This window comes from Gymnogyps californianus, chromosome 2 (assembly GCF_018139145.2).
Source record: "Gymnogyps californianus isolate 813 chromosome 2, ASM1813914v2, whole genome shotgun sequence".
Lineage (NCBI taxonomy): Eukaryota > Metazoa > Chordata > Aves > Accipitriformes > Cathartidae > Gymnogyps > Gymnogyps californianus.
The window spans coordinates 39,979,517-39,994,497 of NC_059472.1; the positions used below are offsets into that span (position 1 = coordinate 39,979,517).

At 37.9% G+C, this 14,981-nt stretch overlaps 1 protein-coding gene across 1 annotated transcript in view; it reads left to right on the top strand.

Annotated features, from left to right (window-relative positions):
- ASPH (aspartate beta-hydroxylase) overlaps positions 1-14,981 on the top strand; it is a 121,705-nt gene that overhangs the window by 68,561 nt on the left and 38,163 nt on the right. Inside the window, 2 exon segments of the mRNA XM_050892929.1 lie at positions 11,926-12,014; positions 14,121-14,207. Coding sequence (XP_050748886.1) covers positions 11,926-12,014; positions 14,121-14,207 — 176 coding nt within the window.

Genomic DNA, 14,981 nt, shown 5'->3' on the forward strand with positions numbered 1-14,981 from the left:
AAGGAGCTGGGAATTTGAAAATTCATGTTTGGCTTGGGTTTAGGGATTGCTTATGATTCTGACAGCGCACAGAGATGTATGCACAAGTCTGCATTTTTTTTTTCTTTTTAGATATTTGGACATACAAGCTCTGAAAAGCCTTCTGTGCAGAAACTATTTACAGCTTTGGGTGGATCTTACAACATTAACATTTTTCACTGCTTCAGTCTTCATAGTACTTTGTTAGCAAAATGTCTTAAAAATTCTGTAAATTTAGTTTTTAATATTTAATATTTAATATTATTTCATGAAGTTTATTAAAAGTGTCACTGAAACTTCTTCTGTATTAATAGAAGCTCCTCCGGAAACTCCTCTAAAGAAACAAAAACTAAACTAAACTTGTTTGTAGTGTACTATTACTTCAAGTTTTCTCTGTTATATTTAATTGAGAAGGATTTTTTGTCTTCTCCATAAGAAAGTGATCAGACTTAAACAAGTAATTTAAATGGGATGGACGTTTCAGGTGAATCTGAGAAATAATTCTTTAAAATGTTTCACAGGTAGTACAATCCAGGGCATACATACCACATCCCTAAGATGTCTTTCCATATGAGGTGGTTTTAGTTGTTTTTGATCACATAGGCTAACAAAATTTAAATTTAAGTAAGAAGCTTTGTTTTTCTACTTTGGCTTATATTGGCATATATTGAATATTCATTTATATTGGTGAAAAATGGATATAAAAACTGGAACAATCTTTCTGCAATGAACGTGTTTCTTTCATACCTTGAACATCAGCATAGGTAATTACAATAATAACTTTCACGCTTCAAAACTGATAAAACATGAAAATGAATGCACTCAGTTGTGTTGCATCAGGGACAGAAGTATACATAAGCCAGACTTAGCACAATGTCATTCCACAAGTGGCCCTGCAAGTGTCATTCTGATACCAGGGTCAACACTCGGTTTACTCTAGGTATTTACCTTTGAACAGGATATGTAGGATTCTGCTGTGGTACCAGTAGAGATCAAACCTGTATAACCTGTGGAGGCTAAAGTGCTGTTCTTCTGGCTAAATGTAGGTTTTTGCTGTAGGGTGAGATGACTTGTCCCCTAAACTCCATTGAGAACCTTAACCAGAGCTCCATTGGCTGTAGAAAGAGCTTACATGCTTAGCTCCCCTCCAGCACTGTCACCTCAAGTTAGGTGGGCTGAGTTCCACCCTTGCAAGCTCTACTTCTAAGGGTATACATACTACCTATTGATTTAATTATATATTTAATTGTAGCCTGCATCAAATATGAGCTGTGGGCAGAATGGCCAATGTTGTACTTCAGAGAAGTGTAGTTCTCAAAGTCCAAAACTGCTGCATAACACCATGCTGAACTAAATGTATAGGACATTAGAATATTAGTGTGGGGTTTTTGTACAGAAAGTCAATGAAGAAATTTATTTCTGGTCTTGTCAAAGGGTTGCTTGATTCTAGCCTTTGAATGAAGCCAAAAGACTTCATGATGAAAGGGAGAGGTGAATGATGGAAATACATGCCAAAAATAAAATTATCATTCTGCAATTGTTTCTGATGATCAACATCTAACCAACCAACAGTAATTTCAGACAGAAAACCCTGTAGAATACTTTTTACTGCAAGGGAAATTGTTCTGGAATAACTGTAGCTAAAGATTTATTATAGTCATTAGATTCCACAGCTTTATTAGTCCCTAAAATGCCTCAGTTTTTATTGTCTGATTGCTTCCCCAGATAAGTTGATTATAGAGGTTTTGCCTGTTCTACCAGTACAGTTTAGAAAGATCTTTTAATTATTGTAGTGCTATTGGCTTTAAATTGTCTAGATGCGGTTACTTGTTTTTATACCTTCTAAGTTATCATTTATAGAAGCCCATAAAACAAGTGGATCACTTACGCTATCTGTATCTCACCTAATGAGCTTCCCAAACAACAGGACAATGACAGGAGTTTTTCATCATCATCAAATTCTCATTCAAGCGCCCACTGAGAGGCAGCACAATTTCAAAAACTAATTTGGGTAATGATATGGGCCTAGTATGAGGAGGGCGGACAATTACTTGAGCAAATTTTGAATTCAAGGTAAAAGTAGTTGGTCTACTAATATATATGTATGTTTTTCAGCCCGTAACTGAAACTTTGAAACTTGGACTGGGAAGGTTGGAGTATTTGAGGGAGGGGGCAGGGGGAATTACTAAAACAGAAGGTCACAAAATTCATTGGAAAACTTCTACAGACCATGATCGTCGGTGTCTACTTGTCATTGTCTTTTAAGGCGCCCATCCACAAGTTGCCAAGAGCATTATTACTGAATTTGTATCACAGCAGGGATAGGAGCGTGTTTAGAAAACAAAGCCTATGGCTCCCCTGGAAATTGCTTCCTTAGATTTTGACAGTTTAAGATGGAGAACATGGCAGGAGGAGCCTTCGCTGCAAGTGACCATGAGACTGCGTCACATGAGGAGGTTTTTATTTCAAATTAGGTTTAGAGATGGCACTCCCCACTTGTCTATTTTTGTCAACGTGGGAGAGAAATAAGGAGACATTATTATATAGTTATAACCTCTACAGTTGTATAGTTATATCTTTTATTTAAAACTATTTAAAACTTAAATAAAACTTACTGCTAGCGATAAGCACAACATACAGTCAGTGCAGCAGAATTGTTCCAGTGTAGTTTTCAATTCAGAAACTGGGGACCATGTGTCCTCAAGGTGGCTGTGAAGACCATGGTTTATCTTGAATCCTTATGTCTTACGAAGTGATTAACTAAAAGCCAGAGTCCTAGCTGCTTTCTGTTTTGCATGCCAGTAGTAGCACATGCAAGATAGAGGAAGCCACCAGGAATGCTCCCTTAACATTATAATGACAATAGGAATAAACAAACAGACAGATCTAATGACAAGAACTAAACCCCACTTATGAGGTGGTTTGTTAGATAGAAAGCAGTGTCCTTCTAACCTCCTGTTCTCTCCCCATGCCCTCAGAGAGATTGTGTCATTATCGTCTTGCCATTTCTGAGGAACTAGAAATTTCATTAGAAGACATGTTTAACAAGAAATACTCGTGCTAATAGTGTAATATGGACTCTCATAATCACGGAGGAGGTTACTGCCCTTCTCCATTGACTACGAATCCTACAGCATTAGTTTCCAAACATTAAAGCAAGACAGTTTGGCCTATGTGGAAGGCACCCTTCCTCCCAGACCTCCAAGTGAGTCCAACCAGGATGTCTGTCATCACTATCAATGCACAGGATAGGTCCAAGGTGCCAGCTCCAGTGCAGCAGGTAAGCCTGCCCTCCCACTCCACCACTTTTCCTAGGCTCTGAATATAAGAAAGGGAGCAGAGGGCTTAGGAAGGGGAATAGTTACTACTGAGAGCAAAAGATGGAGGAAGAGGAGAAAAGGGCAGCAAGAACGGGTGGAAAACTGCCTGAGCTAGTCCCAGTTGAGATTTCTTCCTGGCCACAGTTGCACATCAGCTAACAAGCTCACTGTTTGCGGTGTCCTTCTTCCTGACATGTCTGTTGTGTCAGAATAAAATCACAGAATTGTAGAATATCTGCTCCCAACTTTTTACGAGGCAGAGGAGTGAGAGATGATTTGTGTTAAGTGTATGAAAGTGCATACTGGGTTTTAGAGATAAGATAAACAGTAGTTGTTCTGGGATTTTTAATAGCAGCGTGATATTATCTCCCACTTACTTTGCTCAGGAACAAAACTGTACATGTATCCTTTGATCAGAGGCTCAGAGTATGTCAGCAAGGGCAGAACAATTCATGCTAAGTGTTGTGCTGAAGGTACCCCATCCTTTAAATGATCTTTTCAGAAAATAGCTAGTTGAAGTCTTTCCAGTGCAGACAATATCAGAGACCCACTTAAAAGTAACTTGCTATCTGTTAAAATGCCAAGTGCATGGTGTATCTTTGGGATAAAAAAAGTGTATTAATCATGAAAGATAATTGTTATAGTATTCAATATTTTTGTCCAGTTCTGGCTAATGAAGTATTAACTGTTTTGAGATATCAGGCTGATGTCTAATCAGTCAGGTCAGCAGTGTTCGCTCTTTTAAGAGAATGAGGTTTTCCTTAGCCTGGCTGATTGTTTTGTATTTCAGATAAAAATGTAAAATGGTGAGCTGACTCTCTTTCCCCGTCCGTCCCCTCCCGCCCCCCCCCACCCCCCCTTCTGTGGAGGCTAGAGAGGATTCATTTACTCCATTACAGAATTATTATTATTATTATTTTTATTAGTAATATATTATTACTAGTTATTTCTGATATGATATTTCTGCCAGTTTGTTCTGTATTGCTTTGAACTTATGGTCAGCTGTAATCAATTTTTTTGCCATGTATTAGTCATCACTTTTTTTTATCTGTATGTTGTTTTCCTTGTTACTTCATGTAATTGGTTTGGATGCACTTACCACATTAACATAATTGGCTTACTTGGCCATTTTACACCAATTTCAAGCCTTGTGTTCTGCTCAGTTATACAGGACCATACAGACTTTTGATCATTTGAGGACATTTGTCTAGAAATTCTAGAAAAGTTTCATTCCTCGATTGTTATTTCTTGAGGCAGCTTTTTGCATTAAAAGTTATAAAGTATCAAGAAATTATATTTGCATTATAATTCTGTGAATAAAATCAACATATAAGTTGCAAAATTATTTGCCTGATGCTGTTTGTCTGGACAGTTACTTAAGAGAAAAAGATCAGCTTCAGATGAAGATTTACAGAACTTGATTTTTTTTTTTTTTAATGTTATTAGCTTTTTTTTTTTAACAGAAGAAGCTAATAATAGCACCGGTAATTGAGATTGCTTTATATCACAAGGCACTGTTTTTAATCACTTATAGCTTTTCTGAAATTACACCACTGAGATGAAATTTTGCCTTGGGAAAACTCATTTTGGAAATGCCTTTCTAAAAATTGATTTTGGAAGGTTTCACAGAAAAGATTCAGTAGCTTCACAAGATGTACTTTGCATTGATTTCTTTGATTTTTTTTTTTTTCCCCCCCCAGTGTTTAAATGAAAAAAGCGAAAAGCTTTTATTGCAAACTTAGTGTATGTTTTTTCCTCTGCAAGAGCATGTAGTATTAATGACTACAAAATATTAGTTCGCACATGCACATGCTGGCTAATAATCAGTGGAGAGATGTTTGAGTTTGGCCACGAAATTTCATTATGCATCCCCTGCCCAGTCCCTGTCTGCTGCTTGTCGTGGTTTAACCCCAGCCAGCAACTAAGCACCACGCAGCCGCTTCCCCCTCCCCCTCCCAGTGGGGTGAGGAGGAGGAAAGCAAAGGAAAAAAAAGTAAAACTCGTGGGTTGAGATAAGAACAGTTTAATAACTAAAGTAAAATATAATACTAACAATAGTAATAATGAAAAATAATAATAATAGTAATGAAAAGGAATGCAACAAAAGAAGGGGGGGGGAAGAAAAAAAAAACCAGTGATGCACAATGCAATTGCTCACCACCCGCTGACCGATGCTCAGTTAGTTCCCGAACCGCGATCCGCGCCTTCCGGGCAGCTCCCCCCTGTTTATATACTGGGCATGACGTTCCATGGTATGGAATACCCCTTTGGCTAGTTCAGGTCAGCTGCCCCGGCTCTGCTCCCTCCCAGCTCCTTGCCCACCTGCTTGCTGGCAGAGCATGGGAAACTGAAAAGTCCTTGGCTTAAGATAAGCGCTACTTAGCAACAGCTAAAACATCAGAGTGTTATCAACATTATTCTCACACTAAATCCAAAACACAGCACTGTACCAGCTACTAAAAAGAAAGTTAACTCTGTCCCAGCCGAAACCAGGACACTGCTATATCTCCACTTGTCTCAAAGCGGATGGCATATTCCGGTCTAGATCTTTAGACCTGAGCGGGATTTTCTCTGCTGCTATTCCTTCGCAGCTCTGAAACTTTCTGTGAGATCAGGTCCTGAAAGGAAGGAATGAACCGTTTCCTGAGTCTTCCAGTGTTTACACTACTGGCTTCCAAACAGCCTGCTGGAGTAAGAGTTATCATCTAACAGTAACGTCAGTGAGTGAGGAGAACAACCTGGATGGGACTCTGTTCCAGATCAAGACACGTGTATGTGGCTGCATGTGCTGGTCTGGTGTCCAAAGTGCATTATATACAGTAGTCGTCTATACAGTCAGTGGAGCCTCTGGCTGACCACCTAGTAGGTGTTCATGCTGAACTCACTTTTTAGGCTCCATTGACTGTAATGACTAGATTTCTAAAGATTACAGCAGGGTTTAGGTGTCTACATAGAGAAACCTAAATTAGTTGCCTTAATTTTAAGCTGTCACTGCACTGGTGACATTCTCAAGTGATGACTAAATGAATGAACTTTTAGCTAGAGAGCAAAGAGCTATGCCATCAGGTACTGCTGCTGAGCCAAGTAGTTGTATTGCTTCTTGCTCAGGCTGTGATAATTTGCAGGTAATTAACACAGTGCTGCATCGTGTGTAGAAATAGGTGAAGTGTTTCTCGCAAAGGGATACTTATGCTCTGTTAGCACCATTTGGTGTGGGGCACATGTAATTACGTGACAGCAGAGAGGCTTTGTCACTTGTATTCATCTTTCCTTGAGTCGCTCTCGTGACTGATTATAGCCCTAGTCATTTTCTGAAGTATGCAGCAGAGACGGAGGGTAGCAGTAGAGTAGATGGTCAGTAACAGGGATTTGGGGCAGGGGAGTTTAGGGGAAAAGACCCTTGAAGAAGGGCATGAGCAACAAGTGTGTGGAAGAAGACAGATATCTAAGAACAAGTTGGGGATAAATAGGGGGAGCTGGACCGAGGAACAGATTGTGAGCAAGTGTAGAAATGAAAGGGAAGAAATGTGGTAGGGCATCAAGGTTGAGAAGGGGAGAGGTTGGAGAAGAGGATGACAGGAGAAGGAAAGAGAAAGGAGATGAACAGAAGCTTAATGGTTGAGTAGAAGCTGCAGAACATAAAAGCATGATTGTTGGACAAATCAGATAATCTGCGACTGATCCATTTATTTTTGAACTTCAATATTCTGTTGCTGGCATAGGGCTAGGAGGAATCTCAGTCACAGTGATGACTGGCACAGCGAGCTTCTGGGGGAATTTCTTTAATTAACAAATGATAGAATGGAAGTTCCCCATGTAATTATAGTCTTGGCACTAAAGCGCATTGACATATAGCAGTATATTACAGAAATTGTGGAAAATAAGACTATATGGGACCCTGAATCTTACTTTGTCTATTCTGTTGATCAAAGGCCTTATCAACTGTGTGCATGGCTCCTGGCAGATGCTTATACAACTTGTTCTTACAAATTTCCAGTAATTAGAATTCCACACCTACCCTCAGCAATCTGTTCTACTGCACTTGCTCAGAGATACTAGTTCCAGATGTTCAAGCCACATTTTCTGCTGCAGCAATTTTAAGCCTTTTATTCCTTGTCCTGACTATGGTGATACAGAAAATAATTTATTCTTTTCCTGTCTGTAGCTACTTTTTACAGAGTGGTACGTACCCCTCTTCCAGTGGCAAACTCTTTACTACTACCTTTTTCCCTTTTGTTCTTGCTTATTCAGATGTAAATGTTGTCCCCCTACCCCCAACAATTAGAGACAAAATATTTTTAAACCATTCTTCAGAAGTAAGTGATTCAATCACCTTTAATCATTTGGTTACTTTTCCTTATTTTTCACGGGATGCTCTTGTGGTCTGAAGAGTATCTAGCAGTGCATTCATTATTTTTCAAAAGGTATTTCTCTGTCTTTTGTAGAAAAACACTATCACTGCTTTTGGTGATGACAAGGTGCCTTTCAACATAAAAACATAAAATATGCCTGGTATTTTAGTTTTTGTATGCCAAAATAGCTATTTCATCATCTTTCATTGGATGACATTGCAGGCTATTAAGTTTACTGCACATTTAATACATTACCACTTCCAAAATATTTTCCGTCTCACTTTTTTTTTTTCCCCTTCTCTTCTGTGTCTTAATACAGAAGGGAGACATGAGATTGCTTGTCGTCACTGGCCATTGTTTATTCTCCAACAGAAAGAACTAGCATGGAGTTTCTTGTAAGACTTCTTCCTGGCTTGCTGCTTTGACAGTGGAAACTGTTTTCTCTGAGGGAGTCTTCAGCAATCCTATGACAGCAATCCTAGCTAGAAAGTCTATCCTTACATCCAAGGCCATTATTGAAAATCGTCAGTATTATTCTTGCAAGACCATAGTATGATATATAAAAGAATTACTACCATTTTGATGCTCAACCAGATATGGACTACAAATCACCCTAGCAGTTGTGTGATTGTGCATTACTTCAGCTATATGGTGAAATCTGTAAGTCATTGAAGAAAAATTACGTGTTTTTTTTCCTCTGAAAACACATAAGTTAACTTCTTTGTAACATTGAATTTAATATATTGGGTCACATCTGCTAAAAGGTTATTACACTAGAAGGAGGCAATGGATAATTTATTAAAATACCCCTGCAGGGAAATAGCAGGCTATCTGGTTAATATAGAGGAATGCTTGATGGTTACACTGAAAGCTCCCTGGTGAATCCTTTAACATAGGAGTAGAATGGGAGATGAAAATGATTACTCGTTATGTAATGTTTACTGTGTTATATTGGTGCCTAGCAGCTGAATAATATTTATGTTAACAGCTCCTTTTCAGCTTTTCATAGTGATCTCCTGCTGGTCTAGACCTGATATATAATTGTACTGAAAATTGGAAGATAATACTTTTTTGTCACGGAGGGTGGCAAAAAGGTTCTTCCAACACATCACCAAAGTCAGATATGAGGGGGAAGATGTCATATCTTTGTGCCACAGACTTGTAAGATTTTAATTCACTTTTTCTTCTGAGCTGTTTCTGTCTCGTCTCCTTGTAAACTCAAAAGGAATTGTGGAAACAGTGTCCCACAGGCAGTAAGAGTTTCTTGGTGGGTGGGAAAGCTTCTTTCCTTTGCCTTGAAGGAACCTCACTGTTGTCATGCTTACCGAGTTTGAGAAGGACCAAATCACTGTATGTCTTTCCATGAATACTGAAAGTTAGGAAGTTGACAAATAGCTGTCCTCTCTTACTGAATACACAGTTTCTGTGTAACTGGCCAGTCTTAGATAAAGATTTTCATTCGTGCTGTAAGAACTGAGAATTGATATTTTAGTTGTGGCTTACGTCATTTCTTGTATGTACAGCCTCCTACTTAGAGAACAGGAACAAACCCAGTGTGTGGTGGTGATGCCCAGCTGGAAGCTCCCCAGATCATGTACCCAGAGGAACTGACATGCTTCAGTTTTCCTGCTAACAACAAATGACAGTTTCACGTAGCAGCTGTGAGCTCAGCCAACCTAAAAAGTCCTCAAGGACACTTGCTTTTATTGGCTCCTTGGGCTGATGCTTCTGGGTTCATCCACACCTAGTGTTGAGCAAGGCAGGCCTTAGAAATAGCAATGGTTTCTTGAAAAACTGAGCCGGCATATTTTTAGAAAAGAAAAAGAAAAAAAAAAAACAAACCACCACAAAACCCAACAAACCTTTTGCATGTTATGGATTGTTCTTTTCTGGCCCAGTGACGTTATGTCAGAAACTTCTGACTGTACCTATCAGTCACTGTGGACTCAAGGTCTGGGGTGGAGGGATCCTTGCTCTCATGATGAGAGCTGGTTCTGTGAGTTTTGCTGGATTCAAGGGGTATGAATACTTGGAACAGAGCCAGTGCTGTGCTCCTTAATCATTATCATCATTAACTGCATGAAAATGCAGTAAAGACATCGCTTTCCTCTGAAATGGATAATATTAAAGTAAGACATAGCAAGACTGGAATCAGCCACAGATTGAAGTGCATTTCTACTATACTATCTACAGGGAATGAACAAAAGACATGCAAACCATCTATATTATTATATTAAAAAAAAAAAAAGCAAAGCATCTCTTTGGTCAGTTCAGCTCCATGATAACTGCATTCCTTAAGCGCATTATTGTGTGCTTGAGTATAAATGCTTGATTTCAAGTCAGAGGGTGCAATGAAAACCTGTGTTTTCATTGTGTTTAGGGGAGCAAAACCAATATATTAAAGTATGCTATATGTGGTGGTTTATCCTGAAAAAGGAGTAAACTCTTCTGTGTCAGTTTTTTCCTTCTTAAGTTCTTGGTAGCTAATGCCTTGGAAAATTACAGTCAGTTCTATTATAAGAAGGATCAACAGGGATATAATAATCCTAATGCACTTCTTCTTTAGTACCTTTCCTTTATAGATCTTAATACATTTTTATATTTAAAGCTTCATATGACTTTTGTGAATGAGTAACTGGAATTCCGTAGGATAGCTTCAATCCTGCTTAAATTCTGTTTCCCCCCTGCCCCTGAAAAGCAATAGCATCTATTTAACTGTGCATGCAGAGCTGTCTGAGTTCAGTGTTGAACACGACAGTAAAAGTGTTACACAGAAACAATCAAAGGTAGTCAAGGGTTTTTTTTATCTCATACAGAAGCAGCTCAGACTTAGAGATCCTCTAATGCTTGGATGGGGTTAGTATTGGTTTAGCATTAACTAAGGCATTGGTCTTTCTCTGAGATTTAATGTTGACGAAGTGATTTGTCTGCCTAAAGCTCTGTGTAGGATCAGAGTCTCAGAGAGAAAGTATTATTTGATGAATCATGAGTACAGCTTCCAATAGCATGTGGTGGCTCTTGTCATTCCTGAACAGTGCACCTGAGGACTTGGGAAGCAGAATAAAACATGGCTACTTACAAAACCTTGTTATCCAAAATAGTTGCTACAGCATGGCAGCAGTCTTGTAATGTTAAGCTGTATAGTGTTTGCGTTTAGCTTTACACATACCAGTTACAGCATTCCCTGTTTAAACTTCCACAAAGAAAGTAATAATTTTACTTCTTTTCATGCTATTAATGACTTATTGTCTATAGAAAGGAAAAAACAGTAATGCATAATCTAAGTAAAAATATGTGCTACTAATTACAAATATGCATAACTAGTAGTTACTTGTATCAGCCAATATATATTTCCCTTATTATTTATTGTGTCAGAAAAGGTGGGTTTGTTTTTTTCTAATGAAGTGCAAAACCAAAGTTTAGCTATAGCAAATGTGGAGAAAAGCAGTTATCTGCTGTCATATCCTTCAGTAGAGTATTTGCTTTTTTTTTTAACATCTAGTATACTTAATGCAACCAAATAGACATTCTTGAAGAGTGAAGTGCTGTGAAGTAAATAGCTGTTTAAATTGACACAATTTACTTCAATTTGCTTCAAATGCAATTTACTTTACACAACTTACTTCAAGATTGGTTTGCTACACGCTGCTGCTGCTCTGCTACTGTGTGATAGCTTGCTAAGCTATGGAACCTTGATCACTTAGAGGTCTCGATCAGACATTTCAGCATTGAACCTGTTTTCAGCAGGAAGTTGGACTACATGACTTTTTGAGTCGCTCCTACCCTGAGTAACTATGATTTCTATCAACTCTTTTAATTGCTTTAGATAAAGAAGTAGACATATATAGGCACAACTTTAGAAATTACTAACATGTCCTGGTAATGCTATTTTTCATAATACCATATAAATGTGGAAAAATAACAGTTCTCTGTTCTTCCATGTCAATTGAACCATTTGGAAAAAAACCCTTGACTATATGAGATGAAAAATGCTTTATCAAAAACTTGACTGCAAAGTTATTCAGTTTAAATGACTGAAGATTGCTTTTTCATACAGGAGTTTGTGATTGTCATAAGTAAGAAATCAATTTCTTTTCAATGTATTTTAAAACTGCCTTGTTTGAAAATCATGCACTTTACCAGCACAGTACTAGTCACTAGTTAAAGGTTACTCCAAACAACTGCTGTGAAATAGAAAACAAGTAATAAACTGTGTGTTTTTTAAATCTGTTTAGCTAAAAAGAAGAAGAAGCCAAAGCTCTTAAACAAGTTTGATAAGACCATTAAAGCTGAACTAGATGCTGCAGAAAAACTACGTAAAAAAGTAAGTTTTGAATGTTTCACTCAGGACTGTAGACAGTGGACAAAAATGAATAAAACAAAAATTAAGTTAGAAAAAGGGAGAATTACCTTTAGATTACTTTCTGTGAAATTAACTTTTAAAAATTAAATATTCACTGCATGTTTGTCCTTCAAGTTTCATTTATGCTGGATAGTTTATCTTAAATTTTTTAAAGTCATAAGAGTATGTCTGTTCATGTGTGTTTGCTCACCTTTAACCTTGAAAATGTTTAGCTTAACTGTTGAATTCCTATCATCAAAAAACTGCTTAAATTAATCACATGGAACAGGGTTAGTTCTGTCCTGTCACTGTTGTCCATTTGAGTACTGAAGTCAACTAATGTCAGAGAACTTAAATAATATAAGCATGTTAATGTGGATCTCTCAGTGTTCATATGCTTTGTGAGCATTAGGTGCAAATCTTCATAGTAGGCATTGTTTCTGTTGGGATTCTGCATGCCTCCTGTGCGTGTCTCTGCTCCCGTACAGCTGCTTAGAGCACGAAGCAGATGTTCCTGCTTCTCACAGGTGGCAGCAAGACCTTAACATCAGTCAGTCAGTTTTGGTAGTTCTGAATTTAATAACTTGACTATGAAAAACAAACAAACCCCAACAACAAACAACAACTCTTCAGTCGTCTCCTCTGATAACTTCCAATTTTATTCTTTTATTTGAGTGTTTCAGAAAACAAGACCTTTGCAGAGATGTCCCTTTTCCAGATGTGAGATTAAATAGTGAAGCAAGACTATGTGACTGTTAGAAATGAGAGACCTTAAGTCTTTTGGATATAAATCTTGTAAAAACTTTGATATGCCTCACAGACAGTCCTAGCACATGGGGAACAACTGCAGGTCTTTGTTGTAACCTGGATTTGAGATGGCTGAGCAATGAGACACACTATTTTTAGTACAGTACAATAAAAACCATTTTAGTCACTGCAGGTGTAGGATTATTCTTGATTTTCAGAAGACTGACTGTGCAGTTTTAGCTTTACATTGCCATCTGTGCAGCCCCAGAGTTTCTGTAGGTCTATGATGGAGCTGAAGGACTACTATATAGAGAGCACTAACCTCAGGCTGCCGCTGCTGCTGTTCGCTAGGAGCCTTGTTTACGTGTTAGAATACAAAAATGAAAAGCATTTTCATGCTTCTCGTTACTTAAACAATTGGTTGATCAGAGAAAGGCATAACAGAAACTTTTGATGAGCCTATAGGGTCAGTTGGCTGACTCTCTTTTCCTGCCTGTGTCTCTTGGTGAGTTGCAGACAATCATGCTTGTCTTGTAGGAAGTAGGATAAATTTAGTAACAAATCAAACGTATGTAATATTTGAAGATAGCAAGACAGTTGTGTATAATAGTCCACTCTTATTTATAAAACTGTAAGAGTTGGAAGCGGCAGCAAGATCTGATGCCAAATTTTGCCAAGCAGTGCTTCGCTCCTCTTTAACAGTGCAGCTGGTTCTTCTCAACTTCCATCCATACTTGCTAGTCAGCATCAGTCACGAGAATACCATAGTTACATTTGGACTTTGTATGCAACAGGGAAGAGACACAGAGCACATGTGAGGTGTCCTGAGGGATATTGTTATGCAAAACATTTGGAGGAAACAGCCGTACACTATGGATGAGTCTACAGTATTTCCCCTAGAAGAACTGTAGTTAGGATACTGTTCATCATGTGAGGTATGCAGAGAGGAAATTTCCACATATGTCTAGAACTTCCTTTGTATTCTCTGTTACATTCAGTTTGGATTTTGTTATTAGCAATAGAATCTTTACATTTTTATAAAGACAAGTTATGGTCATCTCAGCATTTTTTCCAGTCAACAAAGGGAAAGTGAGTAAAATAAAAACAAAGCTATTCATTTTAACCATGGAAAGTAGGTAATATTGTTTCATAAACAATGATGACGAATTTCTCTTAAATAAGCAGGCAATCCCAACAAAAATATGAGTGAAAACTGTTGATTCAGTCTGCAATTTTGTTTTGTTTTTGTTTTTTAATTGGGGAAACTAATGTGTTATTAGGTCATGCATCCTTCAGCATTTTTATTAGATAGAATTGCTGATAAATATCTCTACTTTCCAGGGAAAAGTTGAAGAAGCTCTAAGGGCCTTTGAAGCATTAGTGGATCAATATCCACAGAGTCCTCGAGCAAGATATGGGAAAGCACAGGTACTAAAAAAAAAAAGCCATAAATGTTAAAAAAAATCAAATAAGCCTTTTTTAACAGTAGAGTTCTAAACCCCGGTCAGACTTCATTTATTTTTTGAATGTTAATTTTATGAATGTTTAATGAATTTTATTAATGTTTATGAACATTAATTTTATGAATGTTTCCTAGGGGGAAAAAAGCATTATGTGATCTGTCATATTGTATCTGTTTCAGTCCTCTATCCTTCCCCAATTACTTTGGGAGCTTTTGTCTAACTTTAGTCTAGTGGGAAGTGTTGTAAATAACACAAAAATAAGATACCTCTTGTAGATCTCATGAAAACGCAGATGAACAGTAAGAGAGAAATCCCAACTAAGGTCCCAGTGCAGGAACAACAGGCAGAACTTAGCTGTTACATACTGTTTGCTGCAGATGGTAAATCAGCACGTCAGCTCTGAGCTAAATGCTGCTTTTTGCTTAGTGGGAATAGGGAAGGGGATTTGGAGTTTTTATAGAGAGAGTGTTAAAGGATAAAGAACACACATTCTTAGGCAAGGAGGCTTAATTAGCTTTCTCTTGTGGAGCGAGTTCTGTTTCAGGTGTTCCCCTCCAAAAAAAAAAAAAAGCAAGCGTCAGAAAATAAGCTCTGCATTCATAATACTTTTGAGCCATGTTGGGATGTCTCAGGAGAGAATAATCCTTGTATTTTCATAACTAGTAGGATAATCCCACTGCACTATATGTAACGAAAGACTGCTTGAACTCATGTTAATCAAGATGAGCAAAGTGAAGCC